At 40.9% G+C, this 14,706-nt stretch overlaps 3 protein-coding genes across 4 annotated transcripts; 2 read left to right on the forward strand and 1 right to left on the reverse strand.

Annotated features, from left to right (window-relative positions):
• The first annotated feature begins 209 nt into the window (after positions 1–209).
• On the forward strand, positions 210–5,155 carry fkbp7 (FKBP prolyl isomerase 7). Its single transcript, XM_040148438.1, has 4 exons — positions 210–623; positions 789–940; positions 2,638–2,765; positions 3,530–5,155. Exons 1-4 carry the CDS (start codon positions 406–408, stop codon positions 3,689–3,691), a joined length of 660 nt encoding a protein of 219 aa, XP_040004372.1. The 5' UTR covers positions 210–405; the 3' UTR covers positions 3,692–5,155.
• Positions 5,156–5,914: 759 nt separating this feature from the next.
• Positions 5,915–11,297, reverse strand: osgepl1 (O-sialoglycoprotein endopeptidase-like 1). 2 transcript variants are annotated; one of them, XM_040148435.1, is made up of 8 exons: positions 11,081–11,297; positions 9,199–9,322; positions 8,726–9,113; positions 8,430–8,634; positions 7,583–7,731; positions 6,843–6,973; positions 6,672–6,743; positions 5,915–6,530 (listed from the first exon to the last, which is right to left on the reverse strand). In XM_040148435.1, the coding sequence occupies exons 1-8, from the start codon at positions 11,211–11,213 to the stop codon at positions 6,446–6,448; spliced, it is 1,287 nt and encodes a 428-aa protein (XP_040004369.1). In that variant the 5' UTR covers positions 11,214–11,297; the 3' UTR covers positions 5,915–6,445. The 2 variants fall into 2 exon arrangements, with proteins under 2 accessions (XP_040004369.1, XP_040004370.1); XM_040148436.1 differs by lacking the exon at positions 11,081–11,297 and adding an exon at positions 10,461–10,680.
• adat3 (adenosine deaminase tRNA specific 3) lies at positions 9,657–14,563 on the forward strand. Its single transcript, XM_040148437.1, has 2 exons — positions 9,657–9,939; positions 13,209–14,563. The coding sequence occupies exon 2, from the start codon at positions 13,224–13,226 to the stop codon at positions 14,262–14,264; it is 1,041 nt and encodes a 346-aa protein (XP_040004371.1). The 5' UTR covers positions 9,657–9,939; positions 13,209–13,223; the 3' UTR covers positions 14,265–14,563.
• The last annotated feature ends 143 nt before the right edge of the window (positions 14,564–14,706 follow it).

Here is a 14,706-nt window from a genome sequence, read left to right on the forward strand (position 1 = left end):
GTGTTAACACTTTTATCTTTACAGCACTTGAGTATGTTTTTCACATTTTGACATATTTACTACTTCCACCTCCACTCCATGTACTGTATAGTCTAAATAGTCGCTGGGAGTGATATCGGCGTCCCGGAGCTCCTTGCCCTTAGTTTGGTCTGTCAGGCAGAGTTTACGCTCGGGCTGCGTACCGCCCCCCGGCAAGCTTCTCTTATTGAAGGAGGGGTTATGGGGGGGGGGTCATGCCCCGGGCTAGGTGTCATGAATGAGGCGGGATTTTGTACGCACCAGGAAGCAGAAAACCCTGACAGACTGAACTCAGGATAGAGAAGTCCGAGACGCCCTGGCAACCTCCCCGCGTTCCTCAGTGTGTTCAAGCGTCTCTGTCAGAAGTTGCCACGCATACACGGCGTTATGATGTGGAGATTGGTGAGCTGCACACTGTGCTTCTTTGTCTTTTCACAGCCCACCCTACGGTCTGTTTGGGCCACGGAACATGAGCTGGGCGGCGAGGTCAAGATCGAAGTTCTGTTTAAGCCCGAGCAGTGCACTCAGAAGAGTAAAAAAGGAGATCTGATGAACGTTCATTACGATGGCTTCCTCGCCAAAGATGGTTCCCAGTTCTACTGCAGGTTGGTGGCTTGAGAAAGAACTTAGCTGCAGTTTACAAACCAGTTTGATATTTTGAACTTTGACACAGACACTTGTATTTAGATTATTCCTATTGTCTGGAGTGAGTGATGACTGATCACTGAAAGTCTAACATTGCATCCTGTATGCTATTATTTCGGTTCCAGTCGATCAGACAAAGATGGGCACCCTCAGTGGTTTGTCCTGGGTGTTGGACAAGTCATCAAGGGCCTCGATATTGGGATGATGGATATGTGTACTGGAGAGAAACGAAAAATAACCGTTCCATCTGCCCTGGCATTTGGAGAAAAAGGCAAAGGTGAGTAAATGTAGCAGACAGGGACTTTCGTTTACAGTGTATTCTCCACAGTATGATTACAAAATAACATTTTGTCTCTTACTAGATTATGTGATTTTATGATTCTCATGAACTACAGCTCAATTATACTTTATACCAGGGCTGACCGAACAACTTATTACCTTGACCCATTCATACAACTGCGTATATCAGGTTATCTGGCCGCCACCATTCTCAGCTTGAAGTCTGTGACATCACTTTAAACACCACTGCCAAACCACAGACTTACAAAAAAGGACATAACATAGAAAGGGGAACTCCTATGATTAGGTTTTGCACTTCCATTCATTTGGCGGACCTGCAAGAGACAGATTTGAAAAAGAATGGTCAAAATTGATGCACCGGAGGCAGAAATATCAAGTCAAGCTCCGAAAACACTGCATCCTAGGTTTCCCGCAGCGCAGATCGCTGGCATCCTTTCATTAAACACTCTGTGTCTGATAAACATCCAAGTTTTAAAAATATCCTCATCCTGAGTAGTACTCCTCATACGTAAACTGATCTCCATGTGTAAAGTCGGGGGAGTGCCTTTTTGAATAAGTACCAAAAAGGTTTCTGTTGCATTACTGTGCAATTAAAACTCTGCACCAAAAATGTTCATGTCCGAATGTTCTCTGTGATGGACCAACTGTTTCGAGCAAGTTTCATGCCTACGAGTTGCTTTTCATGCCTCACTGACATTAACCCATGTCAGTGGCCACATGGAACATGCATATGTTGGGATTAATGAGCTAAAAACAATATTACTACTTATACAGACTTTTAGACTGATTACCAACTGTATTGTGTAATACTGTTCTGGTGGTGGAAGAGATGCCTTCATGCTGTCTTGTTTTCTTTTCACAGCACTTTAGTTGAAAGGGCCTCACACCCCCTCGCAGCGTTTGCTACTCATCCACCATTGGCATGTACTGTAAGCATGCACAGAGGTCTAAAGGTCTCTGCTTCATTTCTCTCTTTCTTGCCTGCATTGGAGAACTTTCAGAAAACTAACAGCTGACTAGTCCTTTACCTTCAACTACTATTTCCTAAAACTTCCTCATGTTGTAGTTCATAGATGCACTATGGTATGATCTGATGGTGGCACTGCCTAGCCTGGGATTCTGCATTTCAGGTCTGATCACTCTGATTTCACTCTTTGTCTATGGAAGAAATGGTTTTGCTGAGCGTGCATGCTTTTGTTGCCCATGCACCAGTTTATATACAGTCAAACCCATCCAAGGTTGTGAGCTGAGTTTTTTCTCTCTGTCCTACTCATCAAAAGTAACAACTTTAATTGCATGTTGCTCTAGTTTGAACATTGTCTCTTCTTAACAAGGTATTAAATCACTTACCAGGTTTTATATTTTGTAGAATTTTAATCTTGAAACCAGATGTTTCTTTTTCCATTTATGTTCCATTTTGTTCAGTTCATCACAAAGTCTGAAAATACAGGTAAACCTCCAACCAGATTAACTCAGTAAAAAAAAAGGTTTCCTTTGAAATGTAGCTCCCATTCCTCCTGAAATGCAGTCAAATTGACTTCACAAGGTAGAGCATGATCAAATGTAAGTCGTAATTACTAATGTAGTCATTACGGTATGAGTCATGATTATGGGATTATAACTGCCGGTCTTTTAAAATCTCAGTGTTCTGTTTTTTTCCTCCTTCTGAAATAGATCCAGTGCCACCCAATGCGACGGTGGTCTTTGAGGTGGAGGTCTTCTCGGTGTCCAGGGGACCACGCAGCATGGAAGCTTTCAGAGTCATTGACCTTGATAAAGACAAAAGTCTCACAAAGGCTGAGGTAAGTATCAGTTAGAAGACGTTCATCATCACAAAAGTAGCTCAGACCGGAGGAAAAGAGCTAAAAGCGCTCGTTTTAAGTTCATATGCAAAAAATTAACTCCCGGGCCCTTATTAAACCCCTTCTCCTCTCACCTTCTGTGAAATGTGTTGGTTTTATTTTATTGACTCAGATATTCTTTTTTGTATTTTTGTGAGGATAACGTCTGGCCACTGATTTGCTCCGTGGGTTTATTTAACATATTATTTAGGAAAATGCAACGCATAGGTCAAGCCCAAGACCGAAAAAAAATGTCTAATGCTAGATGTTAACACCTTCTTTTTGTCATGGGGACATGGCTAAGTAACAGCTTTTTGCGAAAGACACTTATTTTCTTTTTCTCCCCAAGGGATGGCTGAGCAGATCAATACCACTCGCACGTCTGTACGTTAAGCCCAGCGCTAAAGACCGGAGGCTGTTAGCTTAACTAAGAAATACTTACAGCATGTAACTCCCCCTATAACCACAGTTTTTTTTAACATTCTGCTTATGTACAGATTTAACAAATGAGATTCATTTCATGAAGTAAACTGTGGTGGTGGTGATAGGCATATTTTTGAATTTGGAGAGCGCCACACTAGCTGTTTCACCCTGCTTCCGGTCTGTGCGCTAAGTGAAGCTAAAGTATGCTAGTTGCCTGCTGGCTCTAGTCTCATACTTAAAGTCCAGTGCATGTCTTTTATTTATTGTGTATGTGACTAATAAAGGGTTTCATTTATTTTCAGGTAAAAGAATATTTGAGAGTGGAGGATGAAAAAGGAGGGAATGAAAAGGGTGACCCTTTCTATGAGAAGATTATGGCTGATATATTTCGCAAGATTGACCACGACAAAGATGGAATGATCAGTGTAAAGGAGTATAATATTTATGGACATGACGAGCTTTAGTGTCGCAATCGTTGACCCAGGTCATTTCTCAGTTATCGGATCAATTAGACATTCAATTAACCAAGAATAGTTAACGGGACAATCCACCCGCAGATGTTCTCACACTGTCAGAAGTCTGTTTATTATTTTCACTCAAGTCTGGGTCATATCTTTGTATTTTTTTTTTGGTCCAACCACTTTACTTCAGCATGCCTCATCCCCTCTTCTTCAGTCAGTGGTTTCCTACCCCTACATTCAAGTCTATCGAAGAAGCAGAAAAGTGTATCTCTTCCTTGTCTGTAGTTGAGTTCTCCCCATATCATTTTTCATCAGTTAAATGGCTTTTTTTTTTTTTAAATCCTTCTGCTGTGAAAAGACTCTAGCTGTGAATATCGCAATGAGATATCCCATTGTCCATGTTTGACCAGTTATCCATGATAATGATATGAAATTTCTCACAGGCTCCTCCTTGATCTACTGTGGCTTGGATTGTGTTTCCCCAGTATGTCGCTTTGGACAGAAGCATCTGCCAAATGAATGTAAAATGTAAAACATCAAAGACCTAAATGGGATCCGAAATGCTGGGGAATCACCCTTAGCTGTTTTTTTTATAAAAAGTCTTTAAGAGTTTAAGGGTGGATTAGTCCTTTAAAAAGCAGACAGGTTAGAAGTGTTTTGAGGTATTTGGAGTCCCCAACACGAGTTGACTAGCCTCCCAATTTTAATACCAAGTATTAAACTATTCAAGTAAGAACATCCGCAACCACGGTGAAAACTATTACTTTTCTGCAAACACCACCAAATTTTATTATTTGAAATGTGGTATATTTTTTGGTGAAGATTGACTCAATTTGCAGCACAACGTACAAACCACATGATTGCACAACGTTTTGGAATCAGGGGCTTTGAAACTGGAACAGGACTGTCATGTGAGAACTGAGACGATGTTTTAAGCTGACACAAGAAAAAATAGCTCCAACTTTCCTACTTCCCTGTGAGGTTTTTTCCTGCCCTCTGATATGCAATATTGCGCGAGTCCACGCAGAGAGGTGACTGCTATATTTTTTGAGTCCCACTCTTTTTGAAACACTTCTCAGATTAAATGTTTGTTATAAACAAACGTAAACTAAATGAAATGTGGCAGTGGCTTGAATATAATTGTTGATGAAATGGACTTTTATATGCATTGTGGTTTGTCAGAAATGTTTTACAAGTTTAGTGTACATCTTTTAAGGCCAAAAATCAGGATTATCATTGTATTCAGCTGAACCGTTGTTGTATTTAGAAACACAATAAAAAAAACCCATATTACATGTGTAAAACTACAGTACGTCTCATGTAATTCAGATTTTCCTCCTTGGTTGCAGCCATGGATTTGTGGGCTTTTTGAGATCTTGCATTTAACTTCCATCTTAGGTTGATTTAGCAGACATGAGAGGACGGACCTCGTAAGACAAATGTTTTTTAGTGTTATGTGTTTTTCTGAGGGGTGTGATTTTATGACCTAAATTGATGAGTTTTTCATGTTTTCCAGGTGTGTTGTATTTTTTTCAACATCAGGTCAGCTACTGTAGCAATTTCCCTCCAGTGTGTGTTGAGGTGCACATACATACACTCACCACTAGAGGGAAATGCTTAGCCAATAAGATAAAAACCTACGTTTAAGTAACATCTGCTCCACAGGGGCAGCGCAGAAGTTTGTGGGATGGAATCCTGTCTTTAGCCTGCATGAAAGGGACACTTAAATAGATGCAGAACATGCAGACAGTAGCTTTGTTATTGAAATTATCTGCTCATCCAACCTCACATTTTCCTTAGTAATGTCCTTTTTTGTAAGCCTGTGGTTTGGTAGTGGTGTTTAAAGTGATGTCACAGACTTCAAGCAGAGAATGGTGGCGGCCAGATAACCTGATTTAACATTTTCTTAGTTTAGTGCCCTTTTTTTTAATCCTAGGATCTTTGACTAGCAAGCGAGCACAGCCCAGGTTTTTCTCTCATTTCAGCTAGGAGGCACATTAAATGGCTTTCACTTGTATTGAAGGACATGGTAAAACTTTGGTTTTGATATTTGTGGGGATGATACTACGAGAAAGGACAGAATGGGCTTACATACAAAGGCAGAGTAAACACTTCACTTTCCTTCTTGACAGTAAGTTCATCTCAGCATTCATGCAGCAAAAGCGGGCTTGCTGTGTATAGAATCAAATAGATGTGAGTGCACATTCAGGAAAAAGGAGCAACAAAACTAAAGACAAAACTTCCCAACTTTTAAAATGTGAGCACTTCCATGATGTTTATAAACCTCAGATTGTTGCTTCAATCCTCAAGATGATCAAATACTGCATGTATGATTCCACAGAAAGGTGGTATGTCCTAGTTAAACTTACTGCTTACCACAACAAGAGGAACTTATCATGCGGTATATACTAATCATTATACAGCGTAAAACACCTCTGTAGAATTATGAGACATCTATAATTTTTAATATTGTTTGGTTGGCTACTTTCAATAAGCTGAACTCATTCTTTGGAGTGGCAAACCCTATGGCTTTATTGTTTGAAAAAAAATCTACTAGCAAACTCCAAAAGATTTCACTCTGATGGATTTTGTTTTCAGTTAGTTTTGTGAGAGATATTTTTAACTGAGATGTTTAAAAACACATTTATTAATAAATACCTAATGTGCTTTATACAGATATACACAGTATATACGTTGACCTGGGAAAATCCAGGGGTGACAAAACAACCTTTTGCACAGGAGAAAAGCAACAGTCAGTCAGTTGGGGATCTTGATCCTGACTGGTGGCAACCTGATCGCTGCGGCTTTCACCTCTGCTGTCATATCAACACCCAGCGGCGCCCTGGAATACAACAGTCATGTTAGCCAGTGTTCATTCAATCAGCAGTACAGATAAATGGGACTGGAACAGTTTGGTTTGGTGTCGCAATTAACTTTTCACTGACATTTTAGATGAAGTCCCTGTCAGTGTTCAGTGACTTACTTTGGCTCATAGCAGACATCTACATTTGGAGGCAGTATCCCTTTCCCTTCCCTCAGGCGTTCAACACCGTTCCTGGTAAAAGAAAAATGAGCCAGACTTCCACATTAAATCAGGTCATAAAATCTGATTCACTCTTAAAGTTTTCACTGATAATCCTGACGATACACACACCACGCAATCATCACTCCGTTGTCAGTGCAGAATTTGGCTGGAGGACAGAGCAGTCGTAGTCCTGTCGTCTCAGTGATAACGGCCAAAGCCTTTCGTATATACTGGTTACTTGCAACTCCTCCAGACAGCACCTAGAAAAAAAAAAAAAAAGCTACTTATGAAAGCTTCAAATCTCCATGTATATACACAATGTTCTTTGATTTAACAGATAAAACTGACTTTATTCTATAATTTTCTCATTGTCAACCAAAACCCATGTTCTTGTGTTCCTTCTAAATACATAAATCCTTAAAAATGGGTCTTAAATACAATTTTCATGTTTTAAAAAGGCTCAGTAATTTCCTAAAAAGGCTGAGCACTGTACTTTTTAGCAAATGTTATTCAGACAGGAGGAAATAGTGCATTTGTTGAGGAGTATTTTCAGCCGGAAATTAATTAACATTTGAGTGAGTATTTATATCAAAATTGTTGACAATAAGAGAAATATGATAATGTAAGAACAATGTGATAAGACCAGAAGTAAAATAAGATCGAAGACCAGAAACAGTGCAGACATTCTTTCATCAACCTTCTAATTAAGTTTATAGGGTAAAATTAAATTCAGTATTACATTTTTAACCACTGAGTACCCAATGATTACGACACTGGCGGTAAATACTATTGTTGCATTGCTTTAAAAGGTCGGTGCCAGCTTTGCAACAAACTTTTTTTCATTAATTATGTAAAACGCAAACACTCACCAAGGTGGGGCTGCTTGATGGCAGCAGGCCATTTGCCTTACAGAACAAGATGGCACGGTGTGTGCGCTTTGCAAGATGAGTGGCAACAGTGTGCTGTGTGGCAGCTGCAATGTCATTCACACAGGACAGTAGTGTCCCCTGTTCTATACCTACGGAGGGAGGAAAGAAAGGTTACAGAGGTTTTACAGTAGAATCTCATTTATCTAGACCACTGGTTCCTAAACTTTTATCTGTCAACTGATAACAATACTGGAGAAGCTAACAAAAGGGGCTAAGTACAATTTTATTGAAATAACATTATCAAGAACTTGAAATGCGCGTTTAACGTCTGTTTGTGATATGTTTTTGGTGTGCAAATGAAAAATGCTAATTAAACTTCGGCCAAACTGCCAGTTTTTCCTAAAATAAACCTGTCAAACCTCTTTTCATTTTGTATTTAGTTCTACTTTCTACCTTTTCTTATTTCTCAGATCCGACTTGTCATAGTAGGGAAAGCACAGCTGTGACAACTAACATCACCAATTTCAGCAAATGCAGCAACTCATGTTATTAATTACACCTGTGTTTGACAAGTCAAAATGTCTTCTGTGAAAAAGATATATTCCGCTTTAGTTTCTCTCCACATTCTTCTCCCTGGTCATATGCAAAAGGACCAAAATTTATGAATTCATGTTTCAAATTATGCTCCATAACTCGTTTATTACTTCCTGAAAAACTAGCAACCGGAAGTAAACTTTTCACACAGTTGATTAAATACAGGTCTTGGGAAAAACTACACTGTAGTAACAAAATGCATTCGTAGGGTTACTGTTAGTTGTAAATGTGTGGTTACATGGAGACCTCATACCTTCCTCTGCCTCTTTTTTTATTATCGTCATTGTAACTTGATTCCGTAGTCCAGCGAAAGAAAAGCAACAGTCATGAGTTTGCCCCATAGGTGTCCTGAAAGGGAACCTCATCCTGTCACCATTCTTTGCCAGAAGCTCTATAGCTTGTCCTCCACTTAATGTGGAGCACTGCGGGTGTTTTCTGAGGGACAAACGTCTCGCCACCTGCGAATCCACACAAAAACAATATCTGTTGTGTTCAAGATCAGACACTGAGCACCATGACCAGCAGCCAATGTTAGTTTGAAGGTATTACTTTATCCAGTGTATCCCCTGGAGCTTCGTCTAGAGTGCGACCCAGAAGCAGAAAGTCGTCGACTCCTCGAGCCACAGCAAGGAGTGAGTGACCACCAGAAACAAGCAGGACCAGGAAGGGGAAGGCGACGGGATGAAGCATCCTGACTGTCAGGGCATGGGCTTCCATGTGGTGAATGGGGATGAACAGCTTGTTGTGCTGCTTCACAAACCTCTGACTGAACTTAAGGCCGATGCCCAAGCTCAGGGCCAAGCCTGGCTTCACTGTGGTGGCCACAGCCGAGAGCTGGCTTGGGTCCACATCGCTTCTCTCCAAAGCCTGCCGGACCACACGCTCTATGTTTTCTCTGTGGAGGTGTTGTGCCACTGTGGGGATGATGCCACCAGCCCTACATTATTTGAGAGGGAAGCACGTATGTTGAAACAAATCCCTAAATACAGACCTTGATAAGTGAATACAGCTCTGACACCCACCTCAGATGTACTTCTTTCTGTGAATGTAGAGATTCTCCCAGTATTGCACCTTTCTCGTCCAACACAGCAGCTCCAGTGTCATCGCAGCTTGTCTCAATGCCCAAAACCAGCCTGGAGCAGGCGGCTTTTCCAAATGAAGGACAGCACCAAAGTGTGTGTTTAAACTGCAGCAGCCTTTGCAGAATTTTAACTTTTGAAGGGAACATGGTCATGAACCTAATGGTAGCCGCCTTGGGTTAAAGTACTCGAGTAACTCAGGGTGACCTCAACTCAGTTCCCATTTAATTTTAAACTAATAGAATAAAATTAAATTAAACAGTAAAAACAAAAAACAAAACACAAAAAATCATATTCCAACCGCATCTCAGTAGGTTTCAGAGCAACAGACCAGTCGAAAAACATTTGAAGCACGGGGTTACTTGCTATTTCGTGTTCCAACGCCGTCCGGCGGCGTCACATGTAAATAATTCCGTGCACCGGCAAATTTGTGACTTTAGATTAAGTTCATAGGGCAGAGATTAAGTTCAAAGTCATTAACAATGAAATGGGACTACATCTTAAACATTCTACCTGTCAAATTTATTTTAAAAATCCAACAATGTGAAAAATCATATAGAAAATAACGCATGCTTTCGTCCAGGGGACATTTTAGTACGGTGCACAGGAGAATAAGCATGGAGTCGAGAAGATAAGTAGGATTTTTGAAACGGTATTTAATTGAAAGCATTGACTTCGAAAAAGGTAAAGTAGAGTTTGGTCTCATTGAGTGGCTAAAATATATCCGTTGTAGGTTTCTGTATTTTGCGGCGCTGTTCCGGTGACGTTACAAACTGGTGTTTCAGAACGTGCCTTTTTAGTGGGCTTTGCTGCCTTCGCGGGTACCAGAAATGTCGTACTTCTGATAAAGCCGCATAGTAACTCACGAACAAAGTGATGCATCGTTGGGAAAGCTTGCCAGAGATGCTGAGACATTTGCCGAAACAGCCAATGTTGTATAAAGGCACCGTATTGATGTAAGAGGTGGTATATTTGAAATAAAAACATGAAACAAACGGACATTGTTCTTTTATGTCACGGCATCGTCAGGCAGCGCTGACTTGAGGGATTAATTGAAGGAATCGCCACTTAAAAACAGCTGTTTAAAGCTGCATTGATGTATTGTTTCCGACCCAATGCACTTTATTTGGAGTAGCATAAAGGCATCTTTAAAACTTGAAATTTCTTATATACGCTAACATGGAAGGAACCATGTAAATTTCTACCTGATTTTATCGTGAGATTTTTTCCGTCGCAGCCTGGCTTTTTAACTGCAGAGGAACAAACCGGTACCCTTTTCATAGGTGCCAGTGAACTTGTAATCGATCATACAATCTGTTTTGACGCTGTATGTGCTCTGCTTTTCTTGTGTTGAAGGCATAGAGTGAATGTCAAGGGTTTGAGGAAGCTTGCTAATGCTATCACCACACACGGAAATGCACTGGATCACATGGTTATATGACTGCTGCGGGTGATGAGGGACGTCCTGTTGCTAGCAGACAGATTTTATCAGCAGCTTGTCCATTAAATAACTTGTACTTGACCTGCACGTATTATTAAATATCGTAGAAATTTTAGTAAGATTCTCATTTTAAGTTTTAATTGTAGTAATTATCAGAAATGGCTGTGGTACACTTTATTCTCTGTTAGCAACCACCAGGGAGCTTAGCCAGCATTAGCATTTTTTCGACTTGGGTTTTAACAAGAAAATTATGTTGCCTTTTCTAAAGGAGACATGGAACACCCAACTTGTATTTTGGAGGAAATGAAGCAGTTTGTCGTAGTTGATGCTCCACCAACAGTACATTACATCCCAGATTTCATATCTGAAGATGAGGAGTCCTACCTTCTAACGCAGGTCTACAAGTCTCCAAAAACCAAATGGACTCAGCTGTCAGGCCGAAGGCTTCAGAACTGGGGAGGGTTACCACATCCCAAAGGCATGCTGGCAGAGAAGATTCCTGACTGGCTTCAAACATACTGTGAGAAAATATCCTCTCTAGGTGCGTTTAAAGGGAAAACAGCCAATCACGTGTTGGTGAATGAGTATAATCAAGGAGAAGGGATTATGCCTCACGAAGACGGCCCTCTGTACCAACCTACCGTCACCACCATCAGTCTGGGCTCTCACACCCTCCTTGACTTCTACACGCCTGTCAGCAGCCTGGAGGGCGATGCCCCACAGACAGAGGAGAACCGCTACCTGTTCTCCCTGCTGGTGAGGCCACGCAGTCTCCTGATCCTGCAGGATGAAATGTACCAGCGCCTCCTTCATGGCATCCAGGCGTGCGCCCAGGACACACTGACTGACAAGGTGGTGAACCTGTCGACTGCCGGGGCCCTGCCAGGAGAGACACTGACACGAGACACCAGAGTGTCACTGACTATACGCCATGTTCCCAAAGTCATCAAGACAAAGCTTATACTGGGAAGAAAATGAAGAAAGACCATCAAGCATAATATCAATGGACATCTTATCCAGGCTGCTTTATGAATTATATTGCACATGTCTATAACGGATCACTTTTAGCCTTTTAAAACATCTACGCTGCCACAAGTGATCTCACTGTACCTCTGGAGCTGTAGTAGCTTTTCAATTTATAGTTGTGACCAACCAAATGTTTGGCTTTCTCAGTTGATAAATGATTGTAATCAACTGATTGTCAGAACTGGAATCAGTTTTTGTTGATTTGATGAGGTATTTAGTACAGCAATACATACATAAACTAGATATGACAGTATAATTTTGGTTGTGCTTGTTGTATGCATTGTTTACTTTATGGATTTACTTCACAAAAGAGCTCAACCAGTCCATCACAATGACCCATATTATCAGCTGATCTTAGCTTTGTGCAGATATATTGGAATCAGCGTATGTGTTTGCTCATAAATAACAAATTTTGATACAGAAAGGCTATAGATACGATCAAAATTAATTTTAAAATGATGTCGTATGCAGTTTGTCCACCAGAGAGTACTGACAAGTTATTTTTACCCCGTAAATCTTATTGGTCAGTACATATCTTCATCATATCTCTTTAATGGCCACATTTAAAGGGGCATTCCATCAATTTTACTCATGAAATTCAGTTTACTAGTCATGAAGTATACTACTTAGCCTATGAAAACAGTTGTGTAATGTCTTAATTGACTCAGGACAAAGCTTTAAGTCTGAGAAAGTAAGTAAAAGATGTTGCATTATGGGAAATGTAGAATCCAGTGTTTTTGGGGCTTGACCCATACAAGGGACTAGAAGTCAGGATATCTCAGCCTCTGTCGCGTCAGTGTTGACCATTCTTTTTCAAGTCCATCTCTTATGAATCCATCAGCCTTATGTAAGTGCTGGAGGGGTCAAGGGTTACTCATCAAAACTGTTTATGTTAAATATTGGCAAATATATCCTTATCAGATTTTTTAAAAACTCTCACATGTCAATAAATGTATCTGCCTCGAGCTTTCGGTATCAGCTGGGCTCTACAATAAATATCTACTTTGCACCATAAATGTTTGTGTCACTCAGTGTGTTTATTTGTGTCCAGGCAATCCAAATCAAATTTGATCCAGATGTTTCATTTGACACAGCTACAGAGTTTTGGTGGGTTTTTTTTTTTATTGTACATAATAAAAACATGTTTAATTCAAAGCCCTGCAGAAAGCTTGAAAATGTATCAGGCAGCATTAGCACATTAGGTGTGTCACTTATTAAATAGAGACAGGATTTATTACAAGTTCACTGTTATCTCTGAAGTTTCAACTGGTTTGTTCACGTTTGAGTGATGAGACCACAAAGTCAATCAACCTTCTCTGTTAAAATAGAGAAAAGCCACAGTGCAAAGGTCTTGATCTGAAGCTGTTGTATTATATAGATCAGGCTTGTTTTGTGTCCAACACAAAGGAAAGGCTTTGTCATCATATGCTCTGCTGTGCAAATGCACTGACTTTGTTTCACTTTGGTGTGAAATCATATTTCACAGGAGGACACCAAAACAATGGAGCCACAGATGAAACGCTGGAAAGGGTCGATGTGTGCCACTGACTCCTGGGTCGCTTATCCTGTACTGTCAGATGAGCAGTCACAAGACATCGAGCTGATCGAGGCGTTTGCTGCACCCATTGTCAACAAGAAAGAGACATCTCGACTTGTCAGGGAGCTGAACAGCCTCTACCCGTTGAATGGCCTTCAGCACATCAAGAGGGTGCGGCCGTGCATGGAGAAGGGCAGCCCTCACCCTCTGGAACTCCTTGTGTGCCTAGTTAGTGATGCACCGGACATGAAGGTGGTCAGCATCGACTCTCTGCTGCCCTCAGATGAAATTAGACATGATGGATTAGGTGAGCCTTTTGTGGTTAAGGTCCCTGCACGTCCCCCCTTGACCCGACCTCAATTCGAGCGGGCAAGCAAACACTGGCCCACCTCCTTTCATGAGGACAAACAGGTGACTGTCGCTTTGAGAGGAGAGCTCTTCAGTCCACCTGAGAAAGCTACAATGCACATGTACATGATGTCTGCTTTCACTGCTGCCAAAGCTGGAAAGGAGATGGGGATGGAGGCAGTTGGGGCTGTAGTGGTCAACCCAGCAATGCAGAGAATCATTGCAGTGGGCCACGACTGCCGAGGTGACCATCCCCTTCATCATGCCGTCATGGTCTGCATTGACCTTGTGGCTCAGAGCCAGGGCGGTGGATGTTATTCTTTTGACAGATACCCTGCTTGCCGATTTACTTCACCAACGTCAGAAACATTTCAAAACGTGACTGATGTAGATGCGAGCTCTCAGCCATACATTTGCACTGGGTATGACCTTTATGTGACCCGAGAACCTTGTGTTATGTGTGCCATGGCACTGGTGCACTCCCGGATTGGCCGTGTGTTCTATGGGAGTTCTTCTGCCGATGGGGCATTGGGAACCAAGTTCAAAATCCACTCTCAGAAAGATCTGAACCATCGCTTTGACGTTTACAAAGGAGTCTTGAGCAAGCAGTGTGAGGATCTTAATTTGTTGGACAACCACATCAAAGGCAAAGTTTAAAGGAATGCAGATAATTAATGTATGAATTTAATCAGTGGGACTGGAGTTGAAAATTTCTTAGTTGTAGTTACCACAGGTGTAACTACAGGAATAAACCAATGTTTTATGAAAGCAATTATTTTAAGTAAAGTTTTTAATCATGTGGTGATTGTTCTATTGAAAGCATGTGTGTAGTTTAAAACCAGTAACAAGGTCCCCACCATGACTTTCCATTAGATGGGGGTGTATGACCGTAACCTTAAAATTCTGAGACTTACAGGCTTGTTTGATGGAATAAAGAGAATGTAAGTGACACTGAAGCTTGACCTGGGATACAACACTTGTTCAGTAAATATTATGATAATTTAGTGAATTATTATAAAAGCTACTGCAAGAGTCAGAAGTAAGAGCTGCTCTCAAGTTTTTTTATTAATGCAAAGCAGTTTAATAAATAGTGTAACTC

The sequence above is a fragment of the Xiphias gladius genome, chromosome 16 (genome assembly GCF_016859285.1).
Source record: "Xiphias gladius isolate SHS-SW01 ecotype Sanya breed wild chromosome 16, ASM1685928v1, whole genome shotgun sequence".
Taxonomy (NCBI): Eukaryota; Metazoa; Chordata; class Actinopteri; order Istiophoriformes; family Xiphiidae; genus Xiphias; species Xiphias gladius.